The 14,821-nt window shown below is 38.4% G+C and overlaps 1 protein-coding gene across 1 annotated transcript in view; it reads left to right on the top strand.

The window, feature by feature from the left end:
* The window catches only part of LOC127409952 (nesprin-1-like), a 195,613-nt gene that overhangs the window by 130,288 nt on the left and 50,504 nt on the right, over positions 1-14,821 (top strand). Inside the window, exons 94-105 of the mRNA XM_051644943.1 lie at positions 748-948; positions 7,844-8,017; positions 9,292-9,483; positions 10,639-10,770; positions 11,162-11,262; positions 11,417-11,564; positions 12,769-12,888; positions 12,996-13,154; positions 13,487-13,702; positions 13,818-13,919; positions 14,094-14,213; positions 14,355-14,555. Of these exons, the coding sequence (XP_051500903.1) occupies positions 748-948; positions 7,844-8,017; positions 9,292-9,483; positions 10,639-10,770; positions 11,162-11,262; positions 11,417-11,564; positions 12,769-12,888; positions 12,996-13,154; positions 13,487-13,702; positions 13,818-13,919; positions 14,094-14,213; positions 14,355-14,555 (1,866 nt within the window). The remainder of the gene's footprint in view (positions 1-747; positions 949-7,843; positions 8,018-9,291; positions 9,484-10,638; positions 10,771-11,161; positions 11,263-11,416; positions 11,565-12,768; positions 12,889-12,995; positions 13,155-13,486; positions 13,703-13,817; positions 13,920-14,093; positions 14,214-14,354; positions 14,556-14,821) is intronic.

Genomic DNA, 14,821 nt, shown 5'->3' on the forward strand with positions numbered 1-14,821 from the left:
GTTTGAGTATTTCTGTAACTGCTGATTTTCACGCACAACAGTCTCTAGAGTTTACTCAGAATGGTGCCAAAAACAAAAAACATCCATCGAGTGGCAGTTTTGTGGACGGTAACACCTTGTTGATGAGAGAGGTCAACGGAGAATGGCCAGACTGGTTCTAGCTGACAGAAAGGCTACGGTAACACAGATAACCACTCTGTGCAATTCTAGTGAGCAGAATAGCATCTCAGAATTTACAGCAGGTCGAACCTTGAGGTGGATGGGATACAACAGCAGAAGACCATGTCAGGAACTTTTGTGAATTAAAAACATCGTGTTCCTAATAAAGTGTTAAGTGGAATTGCAAAATAGAATCAATAGCTTTAAAACCTGGACCTTTGTGAATGATGGTCAAAGCAAGTTTTTCTTTTGTGGAAATATTGTTCTCTTCTAATAATCTCTGACTGTAGGAAAATATAACTGGTTTATTGCACTTATTTTTGTAATATAATAAAAATATCACATTATTATTATTTTGGGTCTTTACATTTTTCATTTAATAGGCCCCAAAACCCCAGCCTCTGCTGGTACTAACAAATGAGGTGCTGGTGCCCTTAGTGGCACCAGTGCCATCACCCTCAAATATTAGTCTGGAGCCCTGCCATGTACTGTAACGTTACTGCAACTAGAGCAAATCAACAATAGACTAAACCAGTTTTATTTTAAATAATTGCATGTTGATTTTGGTGATTGTTGGTGTTTCTAAAGGCTCTGATGGATGAGATCCTAATGCTCCAGGATGAAATCAGTGCACTACAGGCCTGCTTTTCCCGGGAGCTGCAGTTGGATGAGGACAGTTTGGAGGCAGATGCTGGTGACCAGCTGGCCCTGCAGTCAACCCTCACTGTACTGGGAGAGCGCATGGCCACCATCCACATGAAGGCCTCTGGCAAGCGCCAACTTTTGGAGGTGAGAATCATTACATGCAGAGAAATTTGTAACCGTTGTTTATTTGTGGCTGTTTTCTACCTGATAATTGTACATTTGTAAATAAGATATATTCCATTATATCTCTATATTTTTGTATGTTTTTTATTTACTGGCAGACTGCATCTTTTTGGTGGTTGATGGTGATTGATATGTGTTTTTCAATGGTGGAATGCTGATGCTGATATTTAGAGAGCAGGGTGGTCAATAACTGGTTGTCCATTGACAAGGATTTTGAAACAGATGCCTTTGTTCAGCCAAGCAAGCAAGATAATTGCTCATTGCCAATAATTTCAAACTAACCAAATATCAGCTGATTAATTGGCCTAGCTGATGGCAGGCTTGGGTTAATTAGGTGCCAATGGAATTAACATACAAAGAATATCTAAAATTTACTAGCATTTCTAAGAGACAGCTGGTTCTCATTCACTAATAATTGCGTGGATTTTTTGTACTTATACGCACAGGAAAAGTTTTCACAAAACAATTCCGCCTGATTCACAACAGGTACGTACGCACATGAATTTGTTCTTGCCCTTTTTCTAATGTGAATGAATACAGAATATTCTAAATGAAGGGGTGCGTGCCTGAAGTTAGTTTGCGTAAAACAGGACCAAACCATTTCCATAAACGGGCTTTCAGCACCACTGCACCTGTAGTTTTAAATGTGATGAGAAAGATGCAAAAAACATACAGATAACATTCACACTATAAAACAGCACTGTATATCATTACAGTTCAGAATGATTTTATAGTATGTACCGCATACTTACTGTAGATGTTGGATGAACTGAAGGCATGAAGCGCTGCTTGAGCAGGAGGATTTATCTGTGCTTCATCGTCCACTAATTCAGGCTGTGCGTGTGGTCAATACGGCAATGCTCAACATAGGTAGAATTCCGTGGCGGTTCTCCCACTTCACCTAATCATTTCACAATCGCTTCACGATTTCACTTTGGTGTGTGTGTGTGTGTGTGTGTGTGTGTATATATATATACTATTATATACATACACTCACCGGCCACTTTATTAGGTACACCTGTACACCTACTTATTCATGCGATTATCTAATCAGCCAATCGTGTGGCAGCAGTGTAATGTATAAAGTCATACAGATATGGGTCTGGAGCTTCAGTTAAGGTTCACATCAACCATCAGAATGGGGAAAAAATGTGATCTCAGTGTTTTCGACCGTGGCATGATTGTTGGTATGGAAGCCCAGGAGTGCCATTTACAAAAGAATGAAGGAATAAATTATCAATTTATTAATTTGAAAATAAAAATGTGAATAAATAAACCAGTTTATAAATGGACAAATAAATAGACACATTTAAATGTCACTCCAAACTGGACCGAACCAGTGCCGTTCATTTGTGCTCGATTTGTGCTGTTAAAAGAAACTTCATAACATTTTCCTTTCTTTGTATTAAACAAAATACTGTACCTTCTGTGCCCTGTGAGATCATCTACCATAAGCACTGGGACATCATGAAACATTGCTAAACTGTTTCTGTTTATAAAGCTTAATAAAGTGTTATCTTTCGTTTACACAACCAGAAGGTCTTTTTTTTTTCTTCCAGTAAAAATTAAGTGACCGTTTCATTTCACACAATTCTAGCAGTGAAGGGGTAAAATACTTGTTGGTTATTGCTTTTTTCTCTCTCTGAAAATGTCTGGCCTAAATCTTGGACATTTTACCTCAAATATCTTTGACATGTTAATTGCCATTATCTGTGTAATTTTTTTTTTGCCTATAACATAATCGATTCAGGTACAATTAAAATGTATATTCATTCAAAATTCAAAACGTTAAATCCATAAGACCCAGACTACAATTGTAAAAGAGGAATGTGATAAAAGAATGTGTACATTGCAGGGCTCCAGACTAAAAAAATGACTTAGGAGCCATTGGCTCCTAAACTGAAACATTAAGGAGCCAAATGGCTGTTTTTAGTCACCAAATCACAGAATTGCTTGATTTAGATTGCTGTTCAGAAACAAGATAGAAAGCAGAAGAAAAGGAAGGCAGGTGATAACCTATTAATCGGAGGTTTAATGAACAGTATATAGTTGAGAAGAAAAGTTTGTATTCCCTTTTGTCTCATAAATGTTCACACCCCTTTCATCATTTTTTCAAATATAAGAATATAAGAGATCAAGTATTCCCTTTTTTCTCATAAATGTTCACACCCCTTTCATAGTTTATACAAATATAAGAGATCAGATATTTTAGTTATTTAATACTGCTCTTCACAATCTACATTACAGATAATTACATAAAGTATAGTAGGCATATAGTAGTTTGTTGTCTTCTTGAGCAACAATGAATGTTTGCACCTTGTGTAATAGTTGTGTACAAGTCCCTCAATTGTCCTAAGTGTCAAAAGCTTGATCTCATATATATATATATATTAGTTTTACAACAAGACCAAGACCTTATTCAGGCTAGCGTCATCTTTGATTTTTAATGGGAATGACAACGAGGCTGTGAGGGATAGACTTGTGTACTGCTGTACTGCAGTTTAAAGTGTTTTTGGATCATTCCGCGGACAAAACATTGATAAAATATCTGTCCAAGTACATTCTGAATACAAAGAACTCCAGACAACATGAGTTGTGGAAAATCAGATGTGATCTAGGAGCTTTATACAGCTTTACACCATTCGTTCCACTGAAGAGACTATCCCTCAGAGCCTCGTTGTCATTCCCATAAAAAATCAAAGATGGCGCTAGCGTGAATGAGGTCTCATTGCCTTAGTCTTTTACTCTTACCAGATGGTCCAGACACAGAGACTACAAGACTGCAAATTGAATGAAATCCCAGATGCAGTTTATTATGCTACTCCAATCCCAATCAATAATTACCAGGAGAAAAAAAGTGGTACACAATACGGGACTTTTAATTCTAAAGAAGCCTGAGATACACATGGGACTCTTATTTTGAAATGTCTGCACTCCCAGTTGTGAGCTCACTGACGGCTGATTCGCTGAGAAAGTGAATCTGATTCAAACTGCTAACCTGAGCTCCTGAGTTCAAACCCTCAGTTCTTTTCTGGTGATTCATGAAAAAGATCTGGTTCAAAAGAGTAATTTGTTCACGACTCTCTCGCGCTGGGTTTGTTGTTCCGTGTGGTGCAGCGAGCTCGTCAGAAACAGAACGGGTGAAAAGCGGCACGAGACATACTGGTGCTCTAAAGATGTATTCAGTAACTCACAAGATATCTGATGAAACCACATATGAACGCACACAACCCGACTGTCGCTAATGGTGACTAGATTTTAAATTATAGTCGCAATAAATTATTTTTATATATATTAGTCACAGTCTGGAGGCCTGCATTGAGTATTTACTGTGTGTATAGCTCCTGTCAGTCAATAAACATCTTTATGAAGATGAGCACAACAAAAGATTAAGCACAAACTTTATTTGTGACATTATAAACAGATATACACAGCAGGTTGGTGTTGAATATATATATATTCATTTGTTAGTGACACTTTCGTAATACACATAGGTAATACACAACATTATTTAAACACTACCATTTGTTCCACAAAAGTGTGCTCGCTGCCTTCTCTGTATCATCACCTGACCGTCATTCTGAGAGTCTGCCTTTTCTCAATCATACACAGGCAATTATTTTAATAAAAATAAAATATTTCAAGATGATCATACTGTGTTTTTTTAAATGAATGTGATATAACTGAAAGGGGATGTGCGTTTTCTTCAGTATAAGTTCTGGAATGTCCATCGGATTTCTCCAGCGACTCGAGCTGTTGCCCTTGCTCGCCTCCATCACGTGTTTCAGTTCGGGCCGTGGGCCTATCTGGTTTGAACTGATAAAGTCTACGGTAACTCAGATAACTGCTCTGTACAATCACAATGCTATTCTGAGATGTGGGTTGGTGCTGTTTTGGCGGCACGAGGGGGACCTACACAATATTAGGCAGGTGGTTTTAATGTTGTGGCTGATCGGTGTGTGTGTGTGTGTGTGTGTGTGTGTGTGTGTATATATATATATATATACATAAACTGGCAGCCAAAAGTTTGGAATAATGTACAGATTTTGCTGTTTCGGAAGGAAATTGGTACTTTAATTCACCAAAGTGGCATTCAACTGATCACAAAGTATAGTCAGGACATTACTGAAGTAAAAAACACCATCACTATTTGAAAAAAGTAATTTTTGATAAAATCTAGACCCCATTTCCAGCAGCCATCACTCCAACACCTTATCCTTGAGTAATCATGCTAAATTGCTAATGTGGTACTAGAAAACCACTTGCCATTATATCAAACACTGCTGAAAGCTATTTGGTTCAATAAATGAAGCTTAACACTGTCATTGTGTTTGTTTTTGAGTTGCCAAAGTATGCAATAGTCTGGCATGTCTTAAGGTCTGTATTTGGTAAAAAATTTTCTAGAAACTCGTCAGTCAATCATTGTTTGAGGAATGAAGACAAAGGACAACTGGCTCTAACAAGGACAGAAAGAGATGTGGAAGGCCAGATGTACAACTAAACAAGAGGATAAGTACATCAGAGTCTCTAGTTTGAGAAATAGACGCCTCACATGTCCTCAGCTGACAGCGTCATTGAATTCTACCTGCTCAACACCAGTTTCATGTACAACAGTAAAGAGAAGACTCAGGGGTGCAGGCCTTATGGGAAGAATTGCAAAGAAAAAGTCACTTTTGAAACAGAAAAACAAAAAGAAAAGGTTAGAGTGGGCAAAGAAACACAGACATTGGACAACAGATAATTGGAAAAGAGTGTTATGGATCTTAAACCCATTGAGCTTTTGTGGGATCAGCTAGACTGTAAGGTGCGTGAGAAGTGCCCGACAAGACAGCCACATCTATGGCAAGTGCTACAGGAAGCGTGGGGTGAAATGTCACCTGAGTATCTGGATAAACGGACAGCTGGAATGCCAAGGATCTGCAAAGCATTGCTGCACATGGAGGATTTTTTTATGAGAACTCTTTGAAGTAGTTTAAGAAGTTCTGAACATTTTTATTTTTTTTCAAATTATAATAGTCATTTTTCACGTAATTTAAAAAAATTATTATTTTTTTTTATCCCCTTTTCTCCCAATTTGGCATGCCCAATTCCCACTACTTACTTAGTAGGTCCTCGTGGTGGCACGGTTACTCACCTCAATCCATGTTGGTGGAGGACAAGTCTCAGTTGCCTCCACTTCTGAGACCGTCAATCCACGCATCTTATCACGTGGCTCGTTGTTCATGACACCGCGAAGACTCCGCATGTGGAGGCTCATGCTACTCTCCGCGATCCACGCACAACTTACCACACGCCCCATTGAGAGCAAGAACCACTAATCACGACCACAAGGAGGCTACCCCATGTGACTCTACCCTTTCTAGCAACTGGGCTAATTAGGAGACCTGGCTGGAGTCACTCAGCACACCCTGGATTCGAACTCGTGACTCCAGGGGTGGTAGTCAGCGTCAGTACTCCCTGAGCTACCCGGGCTCCAATTTTTCACGTTATTAATGTCCTGACTATACATTGTGATCAGTTGAATGCCACTTTGGTGAATTAAAGTACCAATTTCTTTCCATAAGAGCAAAATCTGTACGTTATTCCACATTTTTGGCCGCCAGTGTATATATATTAATATAAATGTGTATACAGTATACCGTGTATACTGTATATAGTGTATCATTTAATTCATACCATGTTTATTCCATGTTTATAAGGACACCAGGAATATGTGATTTTTGCGGACATGTGGTTTTAGTTGTTACAAAAGTTTTTCGGAATTTAGAATTTTAGTGTGAAATTATAGAAGAATCATGATTTGTTCGTGAAAACGTATGTACGCAGTGAATGAGGCCCATGCTTTTTTTTTATTTTATTTTTTTATTCTCATACCCCAAATGACAGACATGCCTAAACACATCCCCAGGAAGCACAATTAAAGAGAGTGAGAATAGGGGAACAGCACAGAACAAACTGGTAGCATGCTTTTTTCCACACTTATTCTTTATGGAATAGTTCACCTAAATTCTCTTATTATTTTCTCCCTCATGCCATCCCAGATGTGTATGATTTTCTTTCTTCACTTTCTTTGCAAACACAAATGAAGATTTTTAGCTCTGTAGGTCCATACAATGCAAGTGAATAGTGATCAGGCCTTTGAAGCTCCAAAAAAGGATATAAAGTCAGCATAAAAGTAATCCATACAACTTCAGTAATTTAACCAATATCTTCTGAAGCGATCCAAGTGGTTTTCGGTGAGAACATACCAAAATATAACTCCATTTACACTGTACATCTTGCTACTGCATTCTCTAGGCACTATCATGATTTCAAGCTTGATTACTAGTGCTTGATGCATGCGCAGAACGCTAGATGGAGCTATAGGAAGTGCAGTCGAGCTTGAAATCATGATCACCAAGGAGACTGCTGTTAAGATGTACTGTTGGTCTGTTCTCACCCAAAACCAACTGGATCGCTTCAGAAGACATTGATTAAACCACTGGTGTCTTGTGGATTATGTTTACGCTGCCTTTATGTGTTTTTTGGAGCTTCAGATGCCTGATCACCATTCATTTGCATTGTATGGACCTACAGAGCTGAGATATTCTTCTAAAAGTCATACACATCTGGGATGGCATGAGGGTGAGTAAATGAACTAAACCTTCAGCCGGGGCAGTACTGTGTCGGTACTGTTTAAATAAAAAAAATGCCTCACCTACTATACAATGAATTATTTAAATTAATTGCAGACATACCTTACTATATATCTTTATAACATACTTATCTGTTGTCAAAAGTAAAATGTAAGTAAAAGTTCAATTTAAGATAAAGCTTGACCGGATGCAGCCCTAATTTTGTCTTTTCTGTCCCGTAGGAGCGATTAAATGAGCAGTTGGAGGAACAGAGGCAGGAGCAAGCGCTACAGCGTTACCATAGTGAAGCAGAAGAGCTTGACCACTGGCTGCTGAGCACACGTGCCACACTGAGCTCCACTCTACAGCCACACCCACAGGACATGGACATGGAGGAACAGCTCATTGACTGCCAAGTAAGAGCCAGTGCTTTCACATCATAGGCTTTATTCAGAGTGGCTGCACAAATCCAATATCTTGGTGTTAGGTTATTTGTAGAAAAACCTGAAAAGTGAAATGTGATTTTTATTAACCTAATCTAAACCACATCCATATGTGGTTTGAAATCCAATTAAAATCTGAGTTCTGTTACAATTGTACATTTAACACATTTGTACATTTATTGTAAATAGTCAGATGGCATGACTTTAACGGCTGTCTGAATTACAGTGAACTATGACCTCAAATTCTGTGTTTTTGGTTTTGGGCCATGTTTCAAGCAAATTAAATAAAGATTTCACTGAACAAATCTGTTGTGATTCTGAGGAGAAAGTCATGAATGATTTTTGAGGACATATACACATTCCTATGTCAGCCGATCATCCTGGTAGATGATCATGTCTGGAGTCACTAGAGTGGGCCATAGTAAATCTGATTAGCTGTGTGGTTTTGTCCCGTTCTGTTGGGCGTTAGGATTTGGGGTTTCTTCCCCTGTAGCCATGGGACGTTCCACAGTGCATGTCTGCATTCTTTCAGGAGACACACACATGTATCTTTTGTGTTTTGATTAGAGGGCTAAAAGAATCAGGTTGACCTATAACCTGAGAGTTAGACTCTTTGTGAGAATTCTGGGTGGCCCTGACCCATAGTGGATTGCTGTTAATAATTTTCCATTCCTCACTCAAGAGTGCTGCAGGCTCTCTCCACTATTAACTGGTATTTAGTCCTGATTAGCCCAGATCTATTCAAAGTTCTGTTTTTTCACATGACCTACTCTGGAAAAGTGTACCCTTTGTCTGCTGTAGGATAGTAAAGCTCTAGATGTCTCAAGTCTCATCTAAGCATCTTAAGAAGATTATCAGTCACTGCACACACAATTCTCCTGTCTGCATCTGTTTTCACACACCTTTTGTTGTGGTTTTACATGAAGGGTGTTGGACAGTTACTTTTAAAGAAATAAATCCAACCACAACGTAAACTGAATTATAAGAAATTTGAAAATATCAAACATAAAAATATATTTTGTAATGAAGACTATATATAAGATTGTATTTTCATTGCACAAAAACATGCTTTTCCTTTTGATGAGAAGAAAATAGAACTGTGACTTAAATTGACAGCCCTAAATAAAGGATATACTGTAGTCATACTGTATATTGCCAGATACAGATATATTACATGCAGATATACAAATATATTCCAAATCAACAGAAGCTGTTTTGTAGTGTTGTAATCTCTTTTCCTGGTGTAGAACATGTTACTGGAGATCGAGCAGAAGGTGCTGTGTCTGTCTGAGCTGTCAGTGCACAGTGAGAGTTTACTGATGGAGGGGAAGGCAGGTACACGGGGTGACGCTGAGCAGCTCTCCGTCAAACTAAACAGCCTCAAATCCAGCCTGCTGGAGCTACAGCGCATCCTCCAAGACAAACAGACCCACATCCAGGTGAAAGACACTCAAACCAACTCAAACATTCAAAGAGGGAAGGGTCATCCAAGACCTGTAGAATTAAGTGCAGTTACAGTTCATTAAGGGTCTAAATACTTTAACAGGCTCAGTATAAGAACAACTGGAGGTCATTTAAGTCTAAGGGAATCAGAGGATTGGTAAATACTCTACATGTAGACACACACCAATACAAACACACATACATCAATAGATGCTTTGTTAACAGCAGTACAATAAAATGTCAAGCGCTGTTTATTGTTTTGAATGATGTTCCATGTCATTCCAGCAACATCCATCTGAAACAAACACCTTTTACAAATGTGTGCCGCAAGTCTAGAATTTTCACTCTGCTCTTTTAAATGGAACTGCCTTTACATGTAAAACCCTGATGCAAGCTGAAATGACAAATTGTTTTTGTCAGTCATGCTTGAACGTTTACCTCTACCTATATGTTTAGGGGTTTTTTTTTAGCAGTGGTTTCTATATAGGTTAATTGGTAACACTTTACAATAAGGTTCCATTTGTAAACATTAGTTGACAGCATTAGTTAACATGAACTAACAATGAACAATACTTTTACAGCATTTATTAATCTTGGTTAATATTAATTTCAACATATAGTAATACATTTTTAAATTTAAAAGTTGTATATGTTAACATTAGTTAATGCACTATGAACTAGCATAAACTAACAATGAACAATTGTATTTTTATTAACTAACATTAACAAAGATTTATAAATGCTGTAAAAAATATATACCTAATGCATTAACTAATGTTAATGAAGAGAACCTTATTGTAAAGTGTTAATGGTTCATTGTTTGAGCAGACTCTGTAAAATAATTTTCCAAAACAAAAATGTATACCTTCACCAGAAAGACCATGCAAAGTTTTGCTGGTGAACAGCATGCATATGCTAGTCCATCAAACGGCTAAATCAGCTTGGAAATTCATGCTGGTCTAAGCTGGTCTTTTCAGCAGTGACCTACAGCACTCAACAGATTTATGCTGACTCACATTTGAATGGGTTTGCTTTTAGAACAAAGAAAATATGTATTTAGTATCAAAACAATACAATACTTTAAATAGGCATATTTTTTCAGCTTTTTCATACATTCATGTCTTTAACAGACCTCTGTCTCTTGTTTTAAGGGGTCCCTTCAGGAACAGGAGGACATTGAATCAGACTCGTCTCCATCTCAGAGCCCCAATATGATGGATTGGCTGAGTCAAGTGAGATCCACACGTAGCCAGCAGCATCAAGACACAGTGCAAAGACAGAGGGTATCGAACTAGAATCAAACTATTGTAAAGCAATAACAGATAAAAACATGATATCTATCTATATAGTATGTGCAATTTACAAGCTGTTGAAACAGTCTTTAGGTAAAAATCCTAACATTTTGTCCTAACCAGATGCAACTTATGCACTTTATGACACAATCAAAGCCAGTCAGGAGATATTTACTGTTTAATGTACAGCTATGTGAAGCAGGATTTTGTACTAATTAAATTTCACTGTGGGAAGGGTGTCGCAGAATTAGAATGGGGAATGGAAGGCTTTTTATCGCTTGTCACCTTGTCGTGCCTAGTTAGCACACAGTGTAAGTGGATGCTTACATTTAAATGTGTCTATGTGCCTGTTTGAATTTTTGACATCTTATATGTGATGTAGGAATTAGAGGAGAAGCTTGGTGAACAGAAGAAGTTACTGCAGTCTGTAGCATGTAGAGGAGAGGAGATTCTCTCACAGAAAACAACATCTGATGGAGAGAGGTTTGTCCCGCCCACTAGTCCACTATCTCTCTGTCATCATGTGCACATCTTTCTCTCGCACAATAGAGCTGCTCTTCTACAAACATTCTTGAATGACAAAATGTATACTCTACAGACTCTACAAACATAATGAACTTATTTCTTCGCTCTGTAGTTCTCCTGCAGAACAGGATGATGGTCATTGGCCTGAGAGCATGAGTGCAAATGATCAGATGAGAGTCAGATGGGAAAACCTGAGCAAAGACCTTACAAACAAACTGCAGCTGTCACTAAACACAATTGAGCAGATGCCATGTAACATGGTACATAATCCACCTCAACACTACACTTTAGTTTGGTCTGCAACATGTTAGAACCACATTGCTTGCAAAGGTGACTCTTACTCCCTAATAACTTCTTGTTCCCTCTTCACTATCCATTAACCTACTGAGACACGAGCATGACTGCTGTGTGCCTCTTTCATTTGTAACTAGTAGCCCCTAAGAAAAATGCCACAAAAAAATTGTTTTTTAGACCAAATAGTTTTCCTAAAAATGTATGTCCACATATGTGGACAGTGGGGCTGAGTTGTGAAATTTTAAATAATGCCAAGCTATAGAAAGTCACATTTATTTTTTTTATTATTAAATTGTTTAGTATGTTTCCAGGAGTGTTGGTTATTCATGTTTTTGAGATGTTACAGACATTACATCAGAAATTAGCATAAATAATTCTGATTCAAAGTAATGGCCAGTATCATCCAATCACTGCCAACCATGTTAAAATAAAATCATAAATCTGAATCTATGTACTGATTACCATTGTCCCATGTCTGCCAAACATGTTGAGTGGTCCAAACCTCATCTGCAGCCCGAAATGGAACTTTTGACAGGATGTTAGGAGTGAGTGGACTTGGCTGCATTGAAAAGCTATATGATGCTCCCTTGCTCCCTAATTAGGGAATTACTTAACCTCCAGTATGCTGTCTGTCTGCACTGGACTCAGAACAGTTTGAAATGTACCTTATTTTCATCTTAACTCTGTATACAGCCTCTGAAAGCAACATTTCCCAGCCTTTAAATTAACCCATTGATTCTCAATGTCATAATGCCCAGTGAATATAGGATATTTTAAGAAAAAATAGCCTAAAGTCCACATATGTGGTCATTGTGTTTAACAGCGTGCCATTTCACGTTAAATCTATGACGTTTTTCAAATGGCATATTGGCTGAAACTAGAGACTCAAATCTTTCGACTTAAACAGGTTTTAATGTAAAACTTAATGAGGTGTTTTACCAAATGTAGTTTTGTTTAACCCTTTAATGGCAGCCTAGAGTCTCCTGAATTAAGATCAGTTGGTTTAAGTTAAATTAAATTACGCATAGCCTATAGCGAAGCCAAAACGTAATGTCCACGCATGTGGACGCAGGATCTTAAAGGTTAAAAAGGTTAAAAAGGCATTCCAAGTTCAAAAACTTTAAAGTTGTTCATGTGCTCTAAATGAATCAGAACAATCCACTCTCTTAGGTATACCAGCCTGCGTCCAGCCCATGTGGAATTTTCAGAGGGGAGCAACTGACTCAGGAAATCCTGTCACCCAGAGCTCTGTTTGAAGGCTTCAGCCAAGATCTAGAGGATTTGTCTCAGGTATTTTAAACTGGTCTTTCTGACGGCATGAACGGTACAGATGAACAGATGAACATTTTATTATCGCACATAGCTATTGTTTCCTTTGATTTATGTCCTCCCCACAGACAGGGGGTGCTGAGAGTAAGCGTGCTCATGCTCTTGAAAGGACACTCTATAAGGCTGTGTCATCAGCTTCCTCTTGGCTCGACAATGCTGAGAATGAGCTTGTATCTGGCCCAGTGCTACTATCGGATGACTCAGAGACTCACTTGGGCCACCTAGAGGTGAGATTTTCAAGTTTTATATTAGTGTCTTACATCATATTTTAATCAGACACAATGCTAACGTTCCATTTGCCTGTCCTCAATGAATTTGAAAATACTGCACAACTTGACACAATCACAGCCAGCTAGAAGATATTTAATGTTTAATGTGGAGTCATATGTGGAATTTTGGACCAATGAGATTTCCCTGTGGGCGGGGCAAGACAAAAGCTTTCACATGGAAGAGAAGGCTTTTATTGCTGGACACTTTATCTTGGCTCACCTAGTTAGAATAGTGTTAAACTGTTTTTATTACTTAAACACTGAATTCTTCTCTTGTTTCTTCTCCTCAGGGTCTGAGTAAGGAGGTAAAGAATGTCAGTGAGGAGGTATGTAGGTGTCGGGAGGTGTTAGGAGGAACAGAGCGGCTTTGGGATGAAGGTGGAGGGAGTGTTTTGGTTGAGGAGGTGTTAGATGGTTTGGAGGGGAGACTGAAGCTGCTGGACTCAGTGCTGGAGCAGCAATGTGATGGTATGAAAGACAAGCTGCAGGAACTCTCTTTTTTCCAGGTATGTGTGCTGGGATATGTATGCTTACAGATGGAATGTTGTCAGCATATTGTTTAAAATAAGTTTTCTCTCACACATTTTCACCGGTTTTCCTCTCTTTCTTGTGTTTCCTCAGACTGAGTTGAGGCTGTTGCTTACTGCTCTCAGTGACTCAAAGTACCAGCTGTTGCAGAAAATGAATGCAGCTTTGGATTGCCCTGCCTCTAAACAGATTGAGGTCAGACACAGCATTTTTAGCACAAATTTACATATTGCTATTTTTGTATATTTCATTTCATAACTTGTTTGAAAGGGAGTTTTATCCACTTTTTAGTATTGGTTGTTTGACCTCAAACAGTTTATATTTTTAACCAAGGATATCATCAATAAAATCTCTGTTTAATATAAACAGATTCTAGCAGAAGCGGAAGACAGCCTAAAGGAATTTGAACTGAAAGTTTCTGAGATAAGGAGCAGAGGAGATACACTACAGCCCAATCAGCTGTGCACTCAAGAGCTGCTGAAACTACAGGTTCAAATGACTGTCTCTCCACTACAGTTTGCTTTAGAGCAGAAACAATATTTACAGTTCTTGATTTCCTGTCTTCCATTTTTACTTGACCACACAACTACTCTTGGGTTCTGCTCTGAATTGTTCTGTTCTGTCATGTAGGATGCTTATGAAGAACTGGTGGAGATGGTGGGATCCAAAAGAAGTGGGCTGAACCAGACGTTGGTTGTGAAGGCTCAATACGAGAGAGCTCTGCAGGACCTGATAGATGTGGTAGACACAGCCCAGGACAAAATGGCTGCTGATCAGAAGATGAAAGTGGGCTCTGTGATTGAAGTTCAGATCCTCCTAGACAAACACAAGGTAAAACAGACTAATTTTTTATTTCTTTTTTTTTTTGGTCCCACTTTATATTAGGTGTTCAAAACTGCAAAATTCTCGCAAGAGCTGCTACTCTAGGTACAAGGTACTCTATGGGTAGGTTTAGGAGTAGGGATAGGGTTAGGGTTTAAGGGTTAGGTTTAGGGTTAGGATTGGGTTAGGGTTAGGTTTAGGGTTAGGAGTATATTATATCAAATGCTTAAGTACACAGTATTTAAAGACACCTGCTATAAGTGAGTCCTTTTTTT

This window comes from Myxocyprinus asiaticus, chromosome 19, assembly GCF_019703515.2.
Source record: "Myxocyprinus asiaticus isolate MX2 ecotype Aquarium Trade chromosome 19, UBuf_Myxa_2, whole genome shotgun sequence".
In the NCBI taxonomy this organism is placed as follows: Eukaryota; Metazoa; Chordata; class Actinopteri; order Cypriniformes; family Catostomidae; genus Myxocyprinus; species Myxocyprinus asiaticus.